The 21,049-nt window shown below is 44.7% G+C and overlaps 1 protein-coding gene and 1 pseudogene across 1 annotated transcript; both read left to right on the forward strand.

Annotated features, from left to right (window-relative positions):
- The first annotated feature begins 12,473 nt into the window (after positions 1–12,473).
- LOC120666096 (fruit protein pKIWI502-like) lies at positions 12,474–14,898 on the forward strand. Its single transcript, XM_039945884.1, has 6 exons — positions 12,474–13,190; positions 13,278–13,377; positions 13,474–13,536; positions 13,680–13,769; positions 14,352–14,447; positions 14,569–14,898. Exons 1-5 carry the CDS (start codon positions 12,601–12,603, stop codon positions 14,445–14,447), a joined length of 939 nt encoding a protein of 312 aa, XP_039801818.1. The 5' UTR covers positions 12,474–12,600; the 3' UTR covers positions 14,569–14,898.
- A 2,650-nt stretch (positions 14,899–17,548) lies between these two features.
- LOC120667856 lies at positions 17,549–19,183 on the forward strand (annotated as a pseudogene).
- The last annotated feature ends 1,866 nt before the right edge of the window (positions 19,184–21,049 follow it).

Here is a 21,049-nt window from a genome sequence, read left to right on the forward strand (position 1 = left end):
AGCAAGACCTGCAGCAAATTGCTTCACGTGGAAGAAAAAACAGAGGAAGATGGAGCAGGAGATACTCCCTTCATTCTAAACTAATTGCACATTTAGAGTTTGAAATTTGTCCCAATAAAAATTGCTACTTTGATTGACCCAATTTTCATAAAAGACAAGAGTATCTGGAATCTTCTTAAAGAAAAGACAAGACAATATCCGGACTGTTCTCACAAAAGACAAGAGTATTTTTTAATTTCACACCATATATTGGTTTGCGTGTCCGGTCTTAAAATTGTATTTATTTTGGGACGGAGGGAGTAGGTGATATGTTGTATTGCTTCAGTGGAAGAGCAGTGGGAGAGATCGACTTGAAAAAGGAAGTAGATTGCCTGCCTGTTGTTGTGGTGGGAGGGAGAAGAGGAGGAGGAGGAAGAGCTTTCGTGCCGGTGGTAGGGGTTAAAAGAAAGGGAAAATTTCTAATTATACTCTCGACAAATCACAGAAGTTCCAATTTCAACATTTAACTACAAAATCGGATAACATAAGCCATTCAACTGTTAAAACCGAGCAAATTTGACCCTTGGGGTGGTTTCTAAGGTGGTTTTATATTTTTAAAAATAAAAAAGTCTAATTAGATCTAGAAAATGAAATCTAATTCATTTTAAATCATAAATATAGAACTATTATTAATGTTTTTTCTAAAAAAAAGTAACTTCTCTATTATTGCTCTATTTGAATCTTAGTTAGTCAAAAATATTAGACATAACTACAAGCAACCAAATATTATAAAAAAATGATCTTAATAACTGAAAAGTATCGTGCCATTCGATAGGTTGTGATTTAGAAAACTTTTGATACTCCTTTCGTATTTTTTTGGGTATAGAATGAATTTTTTAATTTATATTTGAATATTTTTAATTTTCACTGTCGGATTGCTAATCCGGCAAGTTCACCAGGGGTACCCTATGGTAGAGTTTCAAGAGGAAAGATCACGGTGCCAAGAACTTGATGGTAACACGAATACGCAAGGCTTAGACAAGTTCGGGCCGCAACGAGCGTAACACTCTAATATTCGGTGCGGGATTAAGGTTTATGATGGAGTTTACAATGAGCGTGGAGCTGCCGAAAGAGAGAGAGCATATGGGTCTACCCATGCCCCCTTATATAGACCAGGAGCCATGGATTACAAGTAAGTTTTTGAATTTACTTGGGTTGTTACAAGGAAGGAGGTCAGTTAAGATCCCTAATAGTCTGGGCGCCTTTGCTGGGGCTTCCATCCTGATCTGTAGATGACCCTTCCGTCGTGCAGCCGAGTCCCTGCGCGCCGGATGGTCTTTGCAGAGTCACCGAGCGGGGTAGTCACCCCTCCCCCTACTCGGCACGGAGGTACCTGGATCTACCTCCGATCAAGTCCCCGAGCGCCGGAGGGCTGAGTTGAATTCTAACGTTAGGAATGAAGTCTTTCGATGCTCATGAGACACCTCAAGCTGCTCTAGGTCCTGAACATAAGCTAATTAGGATGTTTAAAGTTTAGGTCTGCCACACTGGATGTTTGGAGGCCAATTAGGGTTAAACATCAGCTAATTCTAAAACTAACTGCATAAAGTTTAGAGCTAATTCGCAAGATGAATCTATTAAATCTAATTAATTCATAATTGGAACATATTTACCGTAGCATCACATGGGCTAATCATAAACTAATTAATTAGGCTAATAGAGATTCGTCTCGCGAATTAGTTCGATAGTTATGCTATTAGTTTAACCATCAGCGTACGTAAAATATCCCTAATAAATTAGCATTAAACATCGGATGGTACAGTACAGACGTACTAGCTTGCGTGGTAGTTGTAGTACGTGCATGCCCCGGCCGCATGCTATGGCTCGCAGCATGGATGCCTGCCCGGTGGTTGCACCCTGCCTCTGATAGCAATAGGTCAAGTGCAATAATTCAGTGTACCTTGCCACCACATGCTACGGGACAACACAGTAATAATTGATGTGACCGCAGACTGGTATGTAGCACGAGATACACATTATTGTCATGGAGCGGCATTTGCTCGTTTTCTTCTTACATCACTGGTCCCGTGTGCTAGCTGCAACTACGTCGTCAATTAGTTGGGCACCGTCTGTCTGTTTGCTTACACTGCACGTGCTCCCTCCGCCACTTTCCAGCTGTATCCCGGATAATTTTAAGAAATTTTTATGTCAGCAAAATGCATCATAATCTTGCATTGAACCACGTGGTCAAATTTTTCTAGAGAACTCCGTATATGCCACCCAAAAATAATAGCAATTTCTTCAATGCCTTTAAAAATTAAGCAACCCCTTCATTACCATAAGAATTTAATGTTTCATCCCTTCACTATCATTCCATTAAATTTTACTATTACTAGTGATGGATGCGTGTAAGGGAGAGGGAGGACTAAAGCTTTTCGTTTTGCCCCTTCACCTTGATTTCCAATGGACCTCGGGCAACTCCGCTTGTGCGTCGAGCAATCGGTCTATCCTCCCTAGCCTCGGTGTTGCCATCACTCTTTTGCGCCCTGGACGAAGCGCGGGGCGCAGATTAAATCGATTTGCCATTAAAAAAACAGCCTGCAACTAGCAGATTAGTCGATTTGCCACCAAAAAAACATAAAAAATTAAGCGATATAAGCTGAATTGAATGGTCAAATAGCTCCATTTATTTGTTGTAAATTAAAAGTGAGAGTGAGCATTGCTTCCTCCTCCGATTAGGGGACGCCCTTCTTTGCGTTACTGCTCCGGCTGTGCTCAGTTGCTGCCGAGCATGTAAAAGGAGAGCCTAAAGCCCCGCCTAAGAACGACGATGTGGACGTGAGGGGGCAAGCATGACAGTGGCCTTGTTTGGTTTGCATTGAGTTTTTAGAAGCGTCTTCTAGACTCCGCATGAAGTCCTAAATGAAGTCTATTTGCGAAACCTTTTCAAGGATGGGTGTAACTTTTCGCGACGAATTGGATGACGATAATTAATCGATGATTGGCTACAGTGATGTTATAGTAACCATCCTCAAAGCACGTGGTCAAAAGTCTTATTAGATTCTTCAGAGTTCCTAGAGCATGAGTTCTAGAGTTGATTTTGTAAGCTGGCTTTGTTTGACACACCTAATTAGCGGTCAAAGTCCATTCTAGGGATTTTTGGGGAGTTAGCAAACAAGGCCAGTGTGGCCATGAATAGATTGCTATCGGCCTGCCGTTGTGGTGGCTTTGGCCACTGGTAGGTCAGACGCGCTATGTTGTGATGGTGGGATCTTTTACTGTGAAGACCGAGAGTGACGACTCGTACCCGTGTGAAGTCTTATGTGGGGAGTCGGCTTTCGAGCATCCATTGGGTCTATTAATGATAGTATAAATAACATTTTATCTTCACCATCTAGTTTGTAGTTGTATGTAAGTAATTCAATTGTAGCCAAGTATTTCATCTAAAAAGTGTGACAATGATACATACACTTCACTGCAAACAATAAGAAAAATGTCAATATTACTTTCAAATATATTTTTTCATACAATTTCATTATCAGTCTATATAGTTCATATAATAAAAAAATGAGACATAGACTTTGAGAATGATATGAATTCATTATTATTGTATTCTGGGTACCTAGGGTACGTAAGAATTCTTACCCATATTCTATCCGCACATATTCTATCCTCAGGTAAAATTCTGTACTCGTATCCATAACTGTAGGTAAAATTTCATGCTGATACCCTCACCTATCGGATCAGGTACCCACTGTAAGGAAAATGGCCCCATTAGGCTATTATTTTGTGATTTTGGTGATTGAGTAACAACGCAATCAATGGGACTAATGAGTTTGTCAAGTGAACAATTATAGATCCCAGGGATGAAGCAAAAAGGCCAAGCAAAGCAAAACACGAAAAAAGAAATCAAAGAAACACTGAATTGGACGAGTTCTGCAGAAACAGTGGGACATGATACACCGGTGACACTGCACCGGTCTAACCGGTTGGCAGCGGATACACTGGTGCCATACCACTGGTGTAATGGGCCATGCAATGCCCAGACCATGTGGAGAAAAGCAAGTATCACCGGATGCACCGGTGATGTTAAGTAGGAGCCTCGGTGCAACCACCATGCTATCACTCAGAGAGCATGTCAAGTGGCCAGCAAGCAAGCCTTCAGGACCGGATACACCAGTGCCCCACCGGAGTAAAGCACTGGTGCAATATCAAAGAGGCTGAGGAGAAAATGTTCATGACCGGTTGAACCGGTGCACCACCGGTGCAACTGACTTGTCTTCCCGGTGGTCTGTCAGAAGGCCCAACGGCTAAGTCAGAGCTGTGAGTGACCGGATACACCGGTGCCCTACCACCGGTCTATCCGGTGCTTTATGCAAAAAGCCCCAACGGCTCTTAAAGGCTCAATGGACTTGGTGGGCTATATATATGCCATCCCCCGGGCATTTCAAGGTTGCTGGAGTTCAAGAACATCACACCCACACCCAAGAATATCTCCAAGCCATCCAAGAGGTTAGTGATCATATCTTTAGTACTTAGCACATACTTGAGAGTGTTAGTGCTAGGCTAGCTCATTAGTGAGTGAGAAATCAAGGCCTTGTGCCTTTGTGCTGTGGTTCTTTGTTGAACCAAAAAAAATATCTTGGAGTGCCGGCTCTTTGGAGCTTTGTGGCTCGCTGGCAACGTCATCGACCCTCCGACTTGGTGTGGAGCGGCGACGACAACCTTGTGCAGGGGACGTGGAGACCCCCATCCTTTGTGGAAAAGCTCCTTAGTGGAACCTGATATCAAGGTGACCGTGGTTGAGTTCGCGGAAGAGACTTGATTGCCGAGAAGCGATACTCTTAGTGAGTGCTTCAACAACGTGGATGTAGGTGTGCCTTTGTGGCTAACCGAACCACGGGATAAACACCCGCGTCAAGAGTTTGCTTCCTCCTATCCCGCTCTTTAAAGCTTCCGCATTTCATACTAGCAATTCTTGTTTGCCTTTATTTTCATAGAGTAGTTTCTTGATAGGAAAGGCTATAGGTTGCTAAACTCTTTTGGGATAGGGGTTTCACACTAGAACAACCTTAGTTGCACATATAGATAGTATATTTTAGTTTAATATTGTGCAATTTAGTTGGAGCTTTAGGTCTAAGTTTTAAGTTGCCTAATTCACCCCCTCCCCCTCTTAGGCTAGAGCACCCGATCCGGTCTTTCACCCGCACTACAAGAAAAGCTTACATTAGTACTGGACGCCTGCCACCGTTAGTACCGGCTGCCCCAGCTGGTATCGGCTGGCCGATACTATTCCTTAAAAAAAATACATCTGGATTAATGCGCGTGTGCCGGGGTTCAAACTCATGAGATGTGGCCTAACGCGTAGTCTCCTCTACCATCCCACCTACACAGTACATGATGATATTTAGTACCGGATGATGTTAAAAACCAGTACTAAATGACCCCATGTGGCTAGAACTGGTACTAAATTGGTATTAGTGCCGGATTTAAAGCAAACGGTACTAATTGAAGGTAGACAAATGCCTCTTTTTCTAGTAGTGCTGTGAGTAAAATTGCCCCTAAACCTGACCACAGCAGTCCTGGCTCACTGGTGCCGACCAGGCCTTGCATCAAACTAATCAGACCCTACACTTCGGCGGGTATTTTTGCGGTATCACCCTCTCCTCCTTTGACCTTCTTCGTCTCCTCTAGTTAGCAGCAGGTGCCAGCCCCGAAGCTCCATCAGACCCTAGCTCACCTGTTCGTGTCGCAGCTCTGTCAAGCCCTTGCTCACCTGTTCGTGTCGCCGAAGCTCTATCAAGCCCTAGCTCACCTGTTTGTGTCGCAGATCAGCGCAAAATCCCTTGATCCGTTGGGGACCCAGGCGCTTCTGCGCTGATATGTTGGTCTCTCGACTCTAACTCAATCCTTCGTCTATTCCTAGTACGTAGTACCATGTGTTTTTCTCCTTCAATCCAATCCGCCATCGAGTTTGTAGGTATGTATGACTGTAATGTTCCATCCCTGTACATATCTGCTGCAACGAAGTGCTCAGGAAAGCTTAGCGTATTGGAGATTTTGTTGTTCTCTTCTTAGATGAAGATGGATGGATGTGATGAACTGTACTTGTGTATAATCACTACGGGAAAATGTGTATTTACCGTGTGTCTGGTAGTTTGTCGTGTGCTTTCTATCAGGCACACGGCAAAAAAACTCTTGGCCGTGTGCACACACTGCAAAAATATAATATACGGCAAAGTCATGTTTTGCCATGTGTTTTTTTTGGCACACGGCAAAGTCATGCTTTCTCGTGTGCTTTTTTCTAACACATAGCAAATCCATTATTTGTCGTGTGTTCTATTTAGGCACACGACAAAGTAAAAAAGAATTTTTCTTTTCTGATCTCAAAATTTTTTCTACTCTTCACATACAACATATGGTATTCCATGTTAAAATTTGGTAATTTTTTTGTTTGTTTGCTATATTTAACTAATTAATTGCATTTCAAGCAATTTTTTGAATTAAATCAAATTTGAAATGCAAGTGATTCAAATAATAGAATAAAATAAGTAAAAAAATAATATTCATGTTATTTAACCTAGTTTGTGGCCTTACCCACCAAATGAAAAGAAATTTCGAACATCTTGTCCACGAAACATGACCATGAACGTGTGTTCGAATGATTTTCAAATTCTAAAAAAGCAAATGAAATCCGAAAATTATGAGATTTGTCAATATCTCATGATATCATATGTGGAGGCTGTGTTAAAAATTTGAGTGGGTTTTGCAATTGTTTCACTTACGATGCTTACAAATAGAAACATCTACGAAGAAGAATCAGAGAGTTGAGAATGATGTGGTTAGGTTTCGAGTGAGAGTGACAATCGAATTTAGGTTTAACTTTAAAAAAATTTCTATAGCAATGGACAATATAAATTGTTTCATACAAAAATTTGGTAAATTTTTGGAACCGATTGATAATTTTAATGTAACAAGAGCAATTACAGAATTAATATATAATTTGAATTTGAGCTTGAAACGCATGAAATAATAAATGTTTTTTTGCATAGAATCATCAAACATGAATTGTTGAGTCACTTTGACAAGGTAAAAATTATGACAAAGTTATGCAAACATGAAATAGTGGAACAAATTGAATGGTAAAAAATTTGAAGGTAAAAATAATTGTTTCAAACAGTCTTTGCCGTGTGCCAGATCAAGGCACACGACAAATGACCAGGCTTTGCCGTGTACCCTACATTTGGCACACGGCAAAGTTAAATTCAAATTTCGTAAACGGTCTCGGATGAGGAAACGCCCAAAATAAAAATTGTAGATCTTGAAAAGTTACGAAACTTTGTAGCTGACAATTTTTTTATTTGAAATCATTTAGGGTCTTAAACAAGCAATTTACATTTGATTTAGTATAATATATGGGGGAAAGAAAATATAGTATAAACACAAGTGAATGTGTGATGCAGTAGTAGAGAAGGTTATAAGCGATGGGAGATTGTGGGTTCGAATCCTGTTAGCTGCATAGTGTGCGAAAAATGGTGCAACTTGCGACTCCCTTGGAGCGGGAGTTTGGCTAGCAGGTGGGCTCCTCCCTAGATTACATCTTTTTTGTTTTCTATTTTTAAAATTAGTTTTCTAAAAAATTCTTTGCTAAGTGCTTTTTTTGCACTTGGCAAACTCTTTATGGTGTGTCCGACATATGGCACACGGCAAAAAACTTTTTTGTCGACGCCTATTTGCCGTGTGCAAAAAAAAGCCTTTGCCATGTAGCACACGACAAACTAGTCGACTCCGGTAGTGAATATGTAATATTGTAATATGGTACTAGCACTTAATATGTTATGCACACCGAGTTCTTATGGTGTAATTAGTAATAAATTATAGACCCTGATATATATGTTTTGGCGTCAAATTAAACCAATCGAGTTCCATAATTTTGAATTTCACAGTTCGGCACCCAACGCAACCAAATACAATAAAAAATTTTCCTTAACTTTTGCCAGCAGAATTTGGTATGCCCTTGTTTTGGCTTGCCCTAATTTTAGAAGGGCGAATTTAATTTGGAGTTTAACCAATCAAGCTCACTCTTTTCATGAAAAAATGCAACTCTAAGAGCAACTCCAACAGATTGATTTTTCCCTTTTCCCTTTCAACTTTTTAGCCATAAAGAAGATTTAGGGGAAAAATTTAGCTCCAACAGATTGATATTCCCTTTTCTCATTTCCCCTTTCCCCTATATTTCCCTCCCCTCTCCTCTTTTTAAAGGGGAATTCCACATTCTCCCTTTCCTTCTCTCTTTCTATCCATTCTTTCCTAGCCACAAGATCCACGTTTATGAGAAGATCCTGGCCACTCATGAATTAAAGGAGAAAGGAAAAAATCAATTTGCTGGAGCACATATCCCCAATAAACTAAAATTATGATGGGGGATTCCCCTATAAAATGAGAAAGGGGAAAGAGGAGTTGCTCTAAGATTCTTCACACAAACTAATAAATTGATAATAAGATGCATCTTACCCATACTAGAGTATTATCCAAACGTGTTGTGGTTGAAATCGATACGCAAACCGTTCTGTGGTGGGAGAGCACAGTGCTGCAACTCTTCCGCTCTGCTAGTGGCCCCGGAGTCTTGTGGGTTCCATGTGACATTCTTTGCTCAGCTCAAGAGGCTGCGTGACCATCGATTGTGTAAGAAACAGCTACCTGTACTCACGTGTCTGTACCCGGCCAACGATTTTTTTCACTGTCATTATTATTCCACGTGATCCCTAAAGTGAGTCCCACACGAGCTCAAGAGGTATACTAGTATATGCTAGAGTTATTCTTTTGAGTCTCTAAAATTGCAAATTTTTTCATGGATGTAACGAGCCCTAGTACAGTGCATGCAGTCACCGCCGGGCCACGATCGAGGGACCAATTAATGCCGTAGGCCACGCCGTTTGTCCGAGCCCCGGCGTGTAGCACGTGTCCCCTACTCCCCTGTGGCCCGCGCCACTATAAAAGCGGCAGCGCCCGGGCGCATTGCGTGGTAGTTGTAGTATGCATGCTCCGGCCGCATGCTATGGCTCGCAGCATCGATGCCTGCCGGGTGATTGCACCCTGCCTCTGATAGCAATAGGTCAAGTGCAATAATTCAGTGTACCTTGCCACCACAGTAATAATTGATGTGACCGCGGACTGGTATGTAGCACGAGATACACATTATTGTCTTTTTTTAGACAGGGTGTTTCATTCATTACTCATGAACATTGTTACAATAAGACACAAGGTGTCTCCCAACAAAATGGTGGGGCTATAGACCGCCACTCACCCACCATACTCGCACTAAAACACCTATATGGCCAGCTCATGAGCCACAATTACGCCTAGTTACACCCATTGACACAGCAGAAAATCAGAAAAAGCTTCAAACTCAACTCTAACCTATATGAAGATTCGAATAGGAGGTCGCAAAGGCAAACGCTCAGCAAGCAGGCCGAGAAACTGTGCCCATAGAACAACGACCAACATTCCTGCAGGCGGGATCGAGCCGAAACTTCCTCATCCTTCCTGCTCCATGAAAGGACCCATCCGAAAACGAATCGAATGGTCCAGAAATTCCACTCTGCCTCGCCACCAACAGCAGCAAGCAGCAGAGGGAAAAGAAGCCGCATAAGATTCATCGTCACCTCCTCCATTCGACCAAAATCAAACGGAAAAAGCAACCAGAATCCTCCGACACAAAATCCGCCGCCAGTGAGCAACTCACCGACGCGGAAGAAGAAGCCCCAGGAGGAGCACAACCTCCGCCTTGAATCTTCAGCCGAGTCGATGTCGGCGCCACCACCGTCGCTGTTGAAGACCAGGGGAAACAAAAGCTTCACGCCGCCGTCATATGCACCACCTACGACGCCGGGGAAAAAGACCGTCCTCCCATCAGAGGTCCAGGCGCCCCTCTCCGCTCCGCCACCAACAGCAGCCAAGAGCAGAAGGAAAAGAAGCCGCAGAGGATTGTTCGTCGCCCCAACCATCCGATCGAAATCAAACAACAAGAACAACAAAAATCCCCCGGCACAAGAGAGGCACACAGACCTCACAAAAGATCCACCGGAGAGGATGCATAAGACACCTTCATCGTCACCGGCGAAGAAGCTTATTCGCCGACGAAGTGGCTCCGGCACGACTGCCACTCCCGGAGACCAAGCTCCACCGCCGCCTACCGACGGCGAGCAAAACAGAGGCCTAGATACTATCCTCGATACACATTATTGTCCTGGAGCGGCATTTGCTCGTTTTCTTCTTACATCACTAGTCCCGTGTGCTAGCTGCAACTACGTCGTACCATTAGTTGGGCACCGTCTGTCTGTTTGCTTACACTGCACGTGCTCCCTCCGCCACTTTCCGGCTGTATCCCGGATAATTTTAAGAAATTTTTATGTCAGCAAAATGCATCATAATCTTGCATTGAACCACGTGGTCAAATTTTTCTAGAGAATTCCGTATATGCCACCCAAAAATAATAGCAATTTCTTCAATGCCTTTAAAAATTAAGCAACCCCTTCATTACCATAAGAATTTAATGTTTCATCTCTTCACTACCATTCCATTAAATTTTACTGTTACTAGTGATGGATGCGTGTAAGGGAGTGGGAGGATGTAACGAACATGGCACCATTTATGCCATTTCGAGTGATTTTGGTGATCGAATGACAACACAACACTTGGACTAATATGATTGTTAAGATGATCATTCTCAGACTTTTAGGTTCAAGTGATGACAAAGAGAAAGAGAAAATAGGCGTAGCAAGGCCCGAAGGGCAGCCCCTACGGGGGTTCCGCTACCCGGTTAGCGGACGGGGGTCGAGGGGGAGCCGCCCCTCGCGGGTCTCAGGGCAGCGCCCTGAAAGCTCTTCGATTCAGGAGCACCGGAAGAACCGACGCCAGGGCATCGGAGCATCCGGTGGTAGTCGGAAGAACCGACGCCATAATACCTTGGTGCAGAAGGGAATCGAAGCCAAGTCAGCCTATAGGCACCGGTTGAACCGACGGTCCAAAATAGGGCATCGGTGCATTGGGCGTCCTTTGTACCAGAGACGATGTCAAGTGCCCAGTAGAAGTGTCTTCGGCACCGGTTCAACCGATGGGGCATCGGTGCATACCACCTCGGTGCATACCACCGGTGTAATGACGTCAGCGTCCAGGAGAAGATTCCTTCAGCACCGGTTGAACCGGTGAGGCATCGGTGCAAAGCATCGGTTCAACCGGTGGTCTCTGCGTCAGCCATCAGGAGTCCAACGGCTACTTCGTGTTATGAGTGACCGGATGAACCGACGCTACCCTGCCAAGAGGCATCGGTTCTTCCGGTGGTACGTAGATTTTCAGCTAACCGTTGGAGCAACGGCTACAAGACTTGGTGGCCTATATATACGCCTCACCCCGGCCATTTGAAGCTTGCTGGAGTTGCTGGACATCCCACACACACCCAAGAACATCTCCAAGCCATACAAAAGCATCAAGATCATATCCTTAGCCCTTAGCACACTTTGAGAGTGTTGTGTAAAGGATTAGCTCTTAGTGAGTGAGTTTGCAAGGCTTAGAGCCTTTGTGCTGTGGTTCATTAGTGAACCAAAACAAGAGCTTGGTGCGCCGGCACCTTGGAGCGTGGAGCTCGCCGGCAACGTCATTGACCCTCCGACTTGGTGTGGAGCGGCGACGACACCTTTGTGCGGGGGACGTGGAGACCCCCATCCTTTGTGGAGAAGCTCCTTAGTGGAACCCGGGGCCAAGGTGACCGTGATTGTGTTCACGGAAGAGACTTGGTGGCCGAGTAGCAATACTCTTAGTGAGTGCTACAACAACGTGGATGTAGGTGTGCCTTTGTGGCTAACCGAACCACGGGATAAACACCCGCGTCAAGAGTTTGCTATCTCCTATCCCGCTCTTTAAGCTTCCGCATTTCATTCTAGTAATTTGTATGCCTTTACTTTCATAGAATAGTTTCTTGATAGGAAAGGCTATAGGTTGCTAAACTCTTTTGGGATAGGGGTTTTACACTAAAACAACCTAGTTGCACATCTAGATAGCTTGTTTTAGTTTAAGCTTTGTGCAAACTAGTTGGAGCCATAGGTCTAAGTTTTTATTAGTGCCTAATTCACCCCCTCCCCCTCTTAGGCTAGAGCACCCGATCACTTTCAGAGGACTAAAGCTTTTCGTTTTGCCCCTTCACCTTGATTTCCAATGGACCTCGGGCAACTCCGCTTGTGCGTCGAGCAATCGGTCTGTCCTCCCTAGCCTCGGTGTTGCCATCACTCTTTTGATAGAGTTATTCTTTTGAGTCTCTAAAATTGCAATTTTTTTTCATGGACGTAACGAGCCCTAGTACAGTGCATGCAGTCACCGCCGGGCCACGATCGAGGGACCAATTAATGCCGTAGGCCACGCCGTTTGTCCGAGCCCCGGCGTGTAGCACGTGTCCCCTACACCCCTGTGGCCCGCGCCACTATAAAGCGGCAGCGCCCGGGCGCATTGCCATGCCACCAAGTCAGTCATCACTCTCCTCCATCAGTGATCACTTGGTAGTCTTCCTTGAGCTCTCGCGACCGGCGCCTCCCACCGTCCCTCAGTAGTAGTGATCAGTCCGTCGCAATGGCATCCGCTGGCGTCATCTCCACGCTCCTGGCGCCTCCCCTTGTCCACTCCTCCCCCGTCGCCTCCGCCTCTCCGCTCCCGGCGCACGCGCTCCCATCCCTCCGCCGCCGCCCCCGGTCCCTGCCCACGGTCCGCGCCGTCCAGACGCAGGGGGCGGGTGTCCAGACGCAGCAGGGCGGCGCCGCCCGGAAGGGCGCCATCCAGCGCTGGACCAGCGCGCCCGTCGCCGCCATCGGCCCCGCCACCGACGACGAGTCCATCTTCCTCATCACCCTCGACCTCTCCGGCGCCCCGGCGCTCGTGGACGCGTACACGACCCCAGGGCAGTACCTCCTGGCCCGCGTCCCCTCCGGGGAGAAGCTCTCCCCGGCGTACATGTGCATCTCCTCGGCGCCGCGCTCCGGGCTCCAGTTCGATCTGCTCGTCAAGCCCGTGCCGGGGACCACGTCGGAGCAGCTGTCCAAGCTCCGCGTCGGCGAGGTTGTGGAGCTCGGCCCCGTCATGGGGCGCGGGTTCGCCATCCAGCACATAAACCCGCCGGCGGCGGCGGAGACCCTGCTCCTGTTCGCCGTCGGGGTGGGGATCAGGTCGATGCATAGCGAATTCTCCTCGTAGTTACTTGGCGTAAATCATACTATTTTTTATCATACTAACCTTGTGTATCTTTAATGCAGTCCGATTCGTTCACTTATCGAGTTTGGTATTGCTGCCTCTGAAAGAAATAATGTGATACTTTATTATGCTGCCAAAGATCTGCAATCTATGCCATACCAGGTTGGAGAATTTTCCCCTATGTGCTGTATGCAAATCCTGTATTCACTTGAGAAGCCTCCAGTTCATAACAAACACATACAATTTTATGCCTGACAGGACCGTTTCAAGAAATGGGAGAACACTGGAGTTAAAGTAGTAACGCGGACACAACAAATTCTGGTAATACAAGAAATGATCCAACATTGTTTTGTCTTGTTACAGGTTTTCTGGTACATACATACATATATATATATATATATATATATATATATATATATATATATATATATACATCCTTCTAATTAACGACATTAATTTTGCAGGAACCTTTCTTGGAACAGAACCTGGGTGAGATAGCAGTAAATCCACTTTCTATGGGAGCCGTAATTGTTGCACCGCCTTCATCGAAAGAGGTGCGGATATATGTTGTTTTAGGGTCCTTTTGCATAACGACCTTACCATCATGCGCATTGGGCCTATGAAAAAATTTGGATCACTTGGTCCCAAACATAGACCGAGGATGTATGGGCACATTCCTTAGTTGCTAAAATGTGTTTTAGTATCTTTCTAATAATTACAGTATGTGAGGTAGGATGGGCGGGACAGTCACAGTAGTAAAAATTGGGCGTTATTTTACTTTTATTTTTGTCTGAGTTTTATATACAGTTTACATGACCCTACTGCAAACTTGATTTTGAGTTCGGACACTCTGAAACCTGGGCAGCTTAATTTGCATGCCGTTCTTGCCAGCTCAGTTGGGTTTCTATTCACGTATGCTCTTCATTGCCTTCGCTACCTGGACCCCTTTGCTCTTCGTTGCACCTCAACAGTTAGATGAATTTGGTAGTATTTGCCTGTTCTCCTGATTCCTAAATCAGGTGCACCTCATCGTTTTCGGAAGTACATACATTATGCTACTTGTCCTGAATATGGGTGCTCTTCGAGCAAAATCAATGCAATGGTTACACTGATGACGTACCCCCTCTGCTTCACAGCTAATCACCGGAGTCCTTTTAGACATTGGCGTGCCACATGATAAAATCTTATCGATCGAGTGGTCTCCCGAGGATCCTTTCGCCCCCAATGTCTAGGTGAGCAAGTCTAAATTCATCTTTAAATTTGTTATCTGTGACTTCAGTGCTTTGTTGGGCAATATGGATCGCAAGGAATGATGTTGTGTTTGATAATTGCCCACGTAAAACTTTTCTGCAGGTGTTATTCATCAGGGGCACTTACGGGCTTCGACAATGGATGCTTTTACAGTGGAGTGATGAGAATCAGGAACATTGAATAACGCTTGTCGCACTATGGAGGCGATGGCTATGTTTGTAATCCTGATAATTAGTGCTTTGAATAAGCTAAGCCAGCGTTCGTGCCATGGCTGAGCATGTTTGTAGTGCTTGACGCATGCACGTTCATGCGGAGCGCGCCTAATAAGTCGTTAGATCATCTCCAAGTGTGCCCAAAAAATACTGCCAAAAATAAGTTTTGGATAAAAAGCTGAAAATCAATGCTCTAACAGTGATAAAATCTTCTGCCTAATTATTTTTTTGGCTCACCCAAAACTAACCTCGTCAGGGCCAGATATCCACTGACCCTGCACGCTCCACCCGCCATCTCTCACTCCCAGCGTGCCTCCCCGCGCATTTTCCCTCCCACTTGCGCTATTTTTAATTTCTATAGCAGCGCTTCATCTTCCTTCCAATCTAGTCGCCATCGTGCTCCTTGCACCTTCTAGGACATGTTGGGCGACCGGTACAACAACACACAGTATCTTTCTACCGTGCCCCTCCGTCCAGTTCACACAGGGTCCCCCGTATCACCGGAGCAAGCTCCCGTCTGTCCGGTGTTAGATCCAATCTGTCTATGGCGGCGGCTCCCCACCGCCCAATCACGCACCCTCTGGATTGTCTTCCCCGGCGATGATCCTTAAGGTAAAAATTAGCCCGTTATTGTGCCTGCGATATGAGTTTTGTTTCGATTTGCATCCTGTTGGCTAGATACTGAACTTCCGTTGTTTCAATACATTTGACTCTATTCATTCTCGGTGTTGATTAGTAGACGTGACTTTATTTTGCTCTACTATATGTCTTTATTTTCCTGTAATAGACGTGGCAAAACAATGTACATTGTTGGAGCAGGAAAATTGATCCTGTTTATTTGATCCATCGATTGATGTAACTAAACAAAGCCTTTCTATCAAAGTAATTTAGTTCTCTATTGCCTCCAATGATTTTACTGGTTCCACCATTGGTCAAAACATGACAGGGAAAAGGAGAACCGCATGCTCATGGGCCATGCTGTCATATTAACCAAAACGTCTGATATAACTTGCCAATTCACTTGGCACTTTAAGGTGCATCATCATTATACTATGTATGTACTCAACTGTTTGTGAAGAAGCTTATCCCGTAAGATATATAGCTACATAGTGCATCCAGTTTGATTGACAATGGAAGGACAAGGATACTGAACTGACATGCTGGAGGGCAATGATGACCTTCCTTTGGATGACTTCATTAGCCTGCCAGAGGATCAACAAACGCCTGTTATTAAGAGTACTCCATCGTCATCCGATGATGATCAATCCAATAGACTTTGCACATTTTGTAGGCTGCAAATGTCTTTGGCTGTGTTTAGTTCCCCCGAAATTACTGTAGCGGGGTGAAAAAACACTGTAGTATACTGTAGCACGTTTCGTTTGTTCGTGGCAGATAAAGAGCTAGGGTGCATGGTGTGCTTGGCCAAAGCAGGCGGCGGTGATGCAGTAAAATATGCGAACGGTGCGGCCAGAGTAAAAAAAAAGAAGATGCAGAGTTCGTTACAACTACCGTGAGATAAATCAAAGATCTAGGCCCACCTCATGATGATTGTCACCGTTTATTTTTTTTAAAAAAAGTATTTTTGGAACTGTTGGAATAGGTGTTTTTTTAACTTCCAATAATTTCTAGCAAGATTCTATAATCAGGATTATTTTTACTCTATTTTTTGGATACTTTTGGTGATGCTCTTAGACGAGTGCGCAATGCACCGCCTGTGTGGGGGTAACCCCTTGTTAATTCATGGCCAACCGAGGATTTCATCGAAAGGGCAGCTCGATCTGAATCTCCTCCAGTCTCCCACCAGCAGTGAGCACCAGCCAACCGCGTTGTTTGTTTGGAGGGACATTGGCGTAGACCACTAGGTGCGTTCATTTATCGTTGATCAATTGCACGTGCTAGGCCAGGGATCGAGGACGACACACAGTGACAGCGTACCGAGCACGTGGTGAGTGGTGACGGGTGGAGTGTGTGGTCCGTGCCACCTTGCGCGCTGTCCACTCTTGCGTTGGCCACACGTACTACTCCACGTACTGCTGGCTCGTTGAGGACACAACACCAGTGATGGATGTCCATGTACAGCCTCCGTCCAAACAAAGAGTCATTTTAAGATTTAAAATTTGTTTCATAAATAAGCCATCTTATTCTATTTAGAAGTTCATGGAAATGCAAAAATCAATTAGTGCTAAATATATATAATAAATATACATAAATATGGTCATTTTACTTTTTTGTTAATTTGTCGTAGAATTTGAACGGTGACTTATTTTTTTGGATGGATGGAGTAGGAAGAAAAGAGTACACTGCTACTCCAAAAGACTAGCTAAAATAAGATTACTAGGTAAAATTGGAGAAATATCGGTAAAATACAGTTCCAACAGTATCGCTTTCAACTTCGCTTCTTCATCCTGCTCGCCATCCCCCAACCGGCTAGCCAAGTTTCCTGAGTCGATTCACCTCACCATCCCCACGTTCTGCATGCTACTTTCCGATTTGGCGCGCGATTCGGCGCTCCCACGGGATCTCCCACCCAATTTCTCCCACGCCCCTGTTCTCTGCTGCCCTCGCGCCCTCTTCTTCTCCCGCGTGGAGCTGCCGCGCCTCGCCACTCCAATCCAGCATGCAGCCACCGTTGATCGCTACCCCAATCCTACGTGCAGCCACCGTCGCATCCTGGCCAACACGCACTCCCTGTTGTCGTTGCTCCCTTGTTCCGCCGCCTCTGCCGCTCCTGCGTCGAGCCACCATCGCCTCGCCATGTTTAGGCTGCCCCATCCTCATTCAACAACTGCTAGGGAAGGCGGTGTGTGGGATGGATCCGAGGGGAGTGTTCCCCTATCGCAGTTCTGAGGGGGGGGTCGTCCAGAGGGAGCTAAAGCCGACGTTGGACTGATGCGCCGTCGTGTGGTACCACCATCAAGCTTCCATGGCCGGCTGCCAGAGGATCTCCTAGATGCTCACCGATTCCACTTGGAGGAGGGGTGCACTGGTGACAACTTTCAGACTCACATGAGCAATGGTAAACTCAAAATGTTTTGCATGTAATTAAGATTGCTCTGCAGTTTTATTGCTAAAAAATAGCTCCAAATTGTTGTTTTGTTGTTTGCTGCCGGCTATAAGTAGCATTAAACAAGACATTGCTGTAGTGATTCCCATATTTTAAAGTTGGCCTTCTTGTCTCTTGCTTGTATAATGGTGGGACTGAGAACAACATCCTAGTGTCAAGAGTTGGTAGTCTATATCATCCCAGTGTGTTCAGAAACGAAAATCAGTCAACCTTTTGAATAATGAACATGAAAACCTATGCATGAAAATCTGTTAACTCAATATTTATTTACACAGATTCTATTTTTCAGGGTTATAAATTGAATAGCAGACTCTGTTATAGCAAATCTAATTACACGGATTTTATGTTTGATGGTTACAAACTGATATATAATTTGCAGAACTGATTTACAATTTTTTTCTGTTAGAGGAGGTACAGATATAGGGTATTTTCACTGACCTCCTTGTGAATGATGGTAAAGAATCTTAGCATCCTACACCTCCTACTGGTCCAACCATCAATCATGCTCCTGCATCAGCCAAGAGTTGTCAAGGGAGAAGCAAAAATTTCAAAGATGAGGAGGACATAATTTTTGTGTCAGCTTGGCCAAATGTGGGCATGGATCCTACTCTAGGAGTTGATCAATCAAAGGGGGCTTATTGGAGAAGAATACATGAATATTTCCACGGAAACAAGAAGTTTGAGTCAAATCGTACATATGGTTCTTTAATGAAGGTTGGTCCGGTATACACCATGATGTGAATGTGTTTTGTGGATGTATGCCCAGGACTGAGGATAGGAACCACAGTGGTTGCTCAGTTGATGATCACTTCATTTTCTGCAAACATTTTATTTGTCAGTTATGATCATTTGTCTCTATTTTCATGTTTATGTTGGTTTCAATTGTGCAAATCACAAATGCACGTACACTCTTCAAGGCTGAAGATAAGAAGCACAGGAAGTTTGCCTACTTGCATTTGCTGGAAAATCCTAAAGGATAAGCCCAAGACCCCAAGTGGACGGATAAGAGGAAGAAAATTGGAAGTGCAAATAAAACAAGTAATAAGAAACAAAAGATAGTGGCAAATTCATCTCTTGCATCATTTGCCCCTCCTACTGCCCCTGCTGTTGGTGGTGCTGATGGTGATCCATTGGGAAGACCTGATGGAAAGAAGGAGAAACAGAAGCTATGGCAACGTTCAAGCATCGAAGCATCAGTTGACTACCTAATGGCAAAGAAAAAAGAAGCTGACATTGAGAGAGACTTGAAGAAAGAAGAGAGGTGCAACAAAGCCTTTGATCTGCAGGAAGAAAGGATCAAATTGGAGAAAAGTTTGAGTTCCAAAGAGAGCTCGAAGAGGACAAAATTATGGCTTTGGATTTGAACACAATGACCTACTAACAGCAGCAGTATTATGAAGATCGTAAGATGAAGGTTCCTACCAGGCATTTGAATATCTAGATGCAGCCAGTTTTAGTTCAGTTCACATTAGTCTTTTTGTGATTGTACTGAACAAGTTGTCTTTACTTTATCTAGCAGTCATGAAACTGGTTGAGTTTATTGATCTGGGTATTGTAATGTCATGAAACTTTGCAGCTTCAATTTCAATTTTTTACTCTCATTTTGTCGGTTTCAGTTTGTGTTCACTTCAATTTATTTACCTGTGCTTAATGACAACCATACGTGACACTTGCTCAAAATCAGTCTTAGACAGCTCAAAGAAGTCACTACAATACGTGGAAGCAAAAGGTAGTGCCACCATGGCAGGTAGGGTTCAAAATCAGTTGCGCACGGCAGGTAGGGTTTGGGGGCAGCTGAAGGGATTCCCTACGAAACTGTAAACGTTCCTAGTGTCCAATGCTACCATGGCGCTTACATGGATAGTACTAGGACTATCTTCTTAGTTTCTCCCTAGGAATCCATACCTTCCTAGGGAATATTAATGTTTCCCTATGGTTTTGCTCATTTGTTCTAGGGAATAAAATCATCCCTAGAATATCTTAATTTTCCATAGGGAAAGAAAACAGCAGTGGGAAACCCAGGAATTTCTAGTGGTTCCACTTCATCTGCTCCACACTGGCGCACTGCCGTAGCCGCTCGCTTTCTCTGGCTAGCTTGCGCCGTCATGGTCACCCCCTTTCTTCATCTTCTTGTTCTTCTGCATCTCCATGTTGTAGGACGGTCCGCGAGCATTGAGGTAAGTCACACCCCAAGCCGCCACCTGCTGTGAAGAAGCACTCACCCCCAAGCCCGGCCTGGGGGAGGGGGGAGAGGGGCGGCTGCCCCGGGCCCCCAAATATCAAGTAGTTGTATACGCTGTAGGTACTAGGATTTGAGCAACGAAATGATGCAGCTTCTATGATGCATCTTTGAGTTTCCTATCTTCATGAATTGTGATCCCTGTCCACATGTCCCTTGGATTGTCCCTTGTTTTTCGACATGATTGGCATGATGGAAAGTGCACAGGCGTCACATAGCGTGTCGTGGCGGCCGATTGTGATTCACAGACTCGTCACTCATTCTCATCCTGGCGGCGTACGTACTGGCAACGTGCCTCCGTTGATTCTTCTCCTGTCCCTGCTTTTACCGCCATCCTACCTAACGATACCCTAAGATAGGAGATTGTTTGGTGAGGGATCGCTGGATCTGAAACCTGATGGTAAACACAAGGACACAAGACACATATTTAGACAGGTTTGGGTCATTGAAGTAGTGTATACGCTGTAGGTACTAGGATTTGAGCAACAAAATGATGCAGCTTCTATGCTGCATCTTTGAGTTTCCTATCTTCATGAATTGTGATCCCTGTCCACATGTCCCTTGGATTGTCCCTTATTTTTCGACATGATTGGCATGATGGAAAGTGCACAGGCGTCACATAGCGTGTCGTGGCGGCCGATTGTGATTCACAGACTCGTCACTCATTCTCATCCTAGCAGCGTACGTACTGGCAGCGTGCCTCCGTTGATTCTTCTCATGTCCCTGCTTTTACCGCCATCCTACCTAACGATACCCTAAGATAGGAGATTGTTTGGTGAGGGATCGCTGGATCTGAAACCTGATGGTAAACACAAGGACACAAGACACATATTTAGACAGGTTTGGGTCATTGAAGTAGTGTAATACCCTACATCCTGTTTGGGGTGTTGTATATTGCGCCCTGCACTTGGGTATTGTGTTGCCCTAGTTTAGGTTTGAATTTGTTGTGAAGATCTAGGTACCCCTACCCTCCTTTATATACTATAAGGGGTGGGATACTAGTCAGTTACAAGATTCTAGTAGGATTACAGAGAAATGCTAATAGGAGTCAGACTTCTTCTTTCCTTG

This window comes from Panicum virgatum, chromosome 3N (assembly GCF_016808335.1).
Source record: "Panicum virgatum strain AP13 chromosome 3N, P.virgatum_v5, whole genome shotgun sequence".
Taxonomy (NCBI): domain Eukaryota; kingdom Viridiplantae; phylum Streptophyta; class Magnoliopsida; order Poales; family Poaceae; genus Panicum; species Panicum virgatum.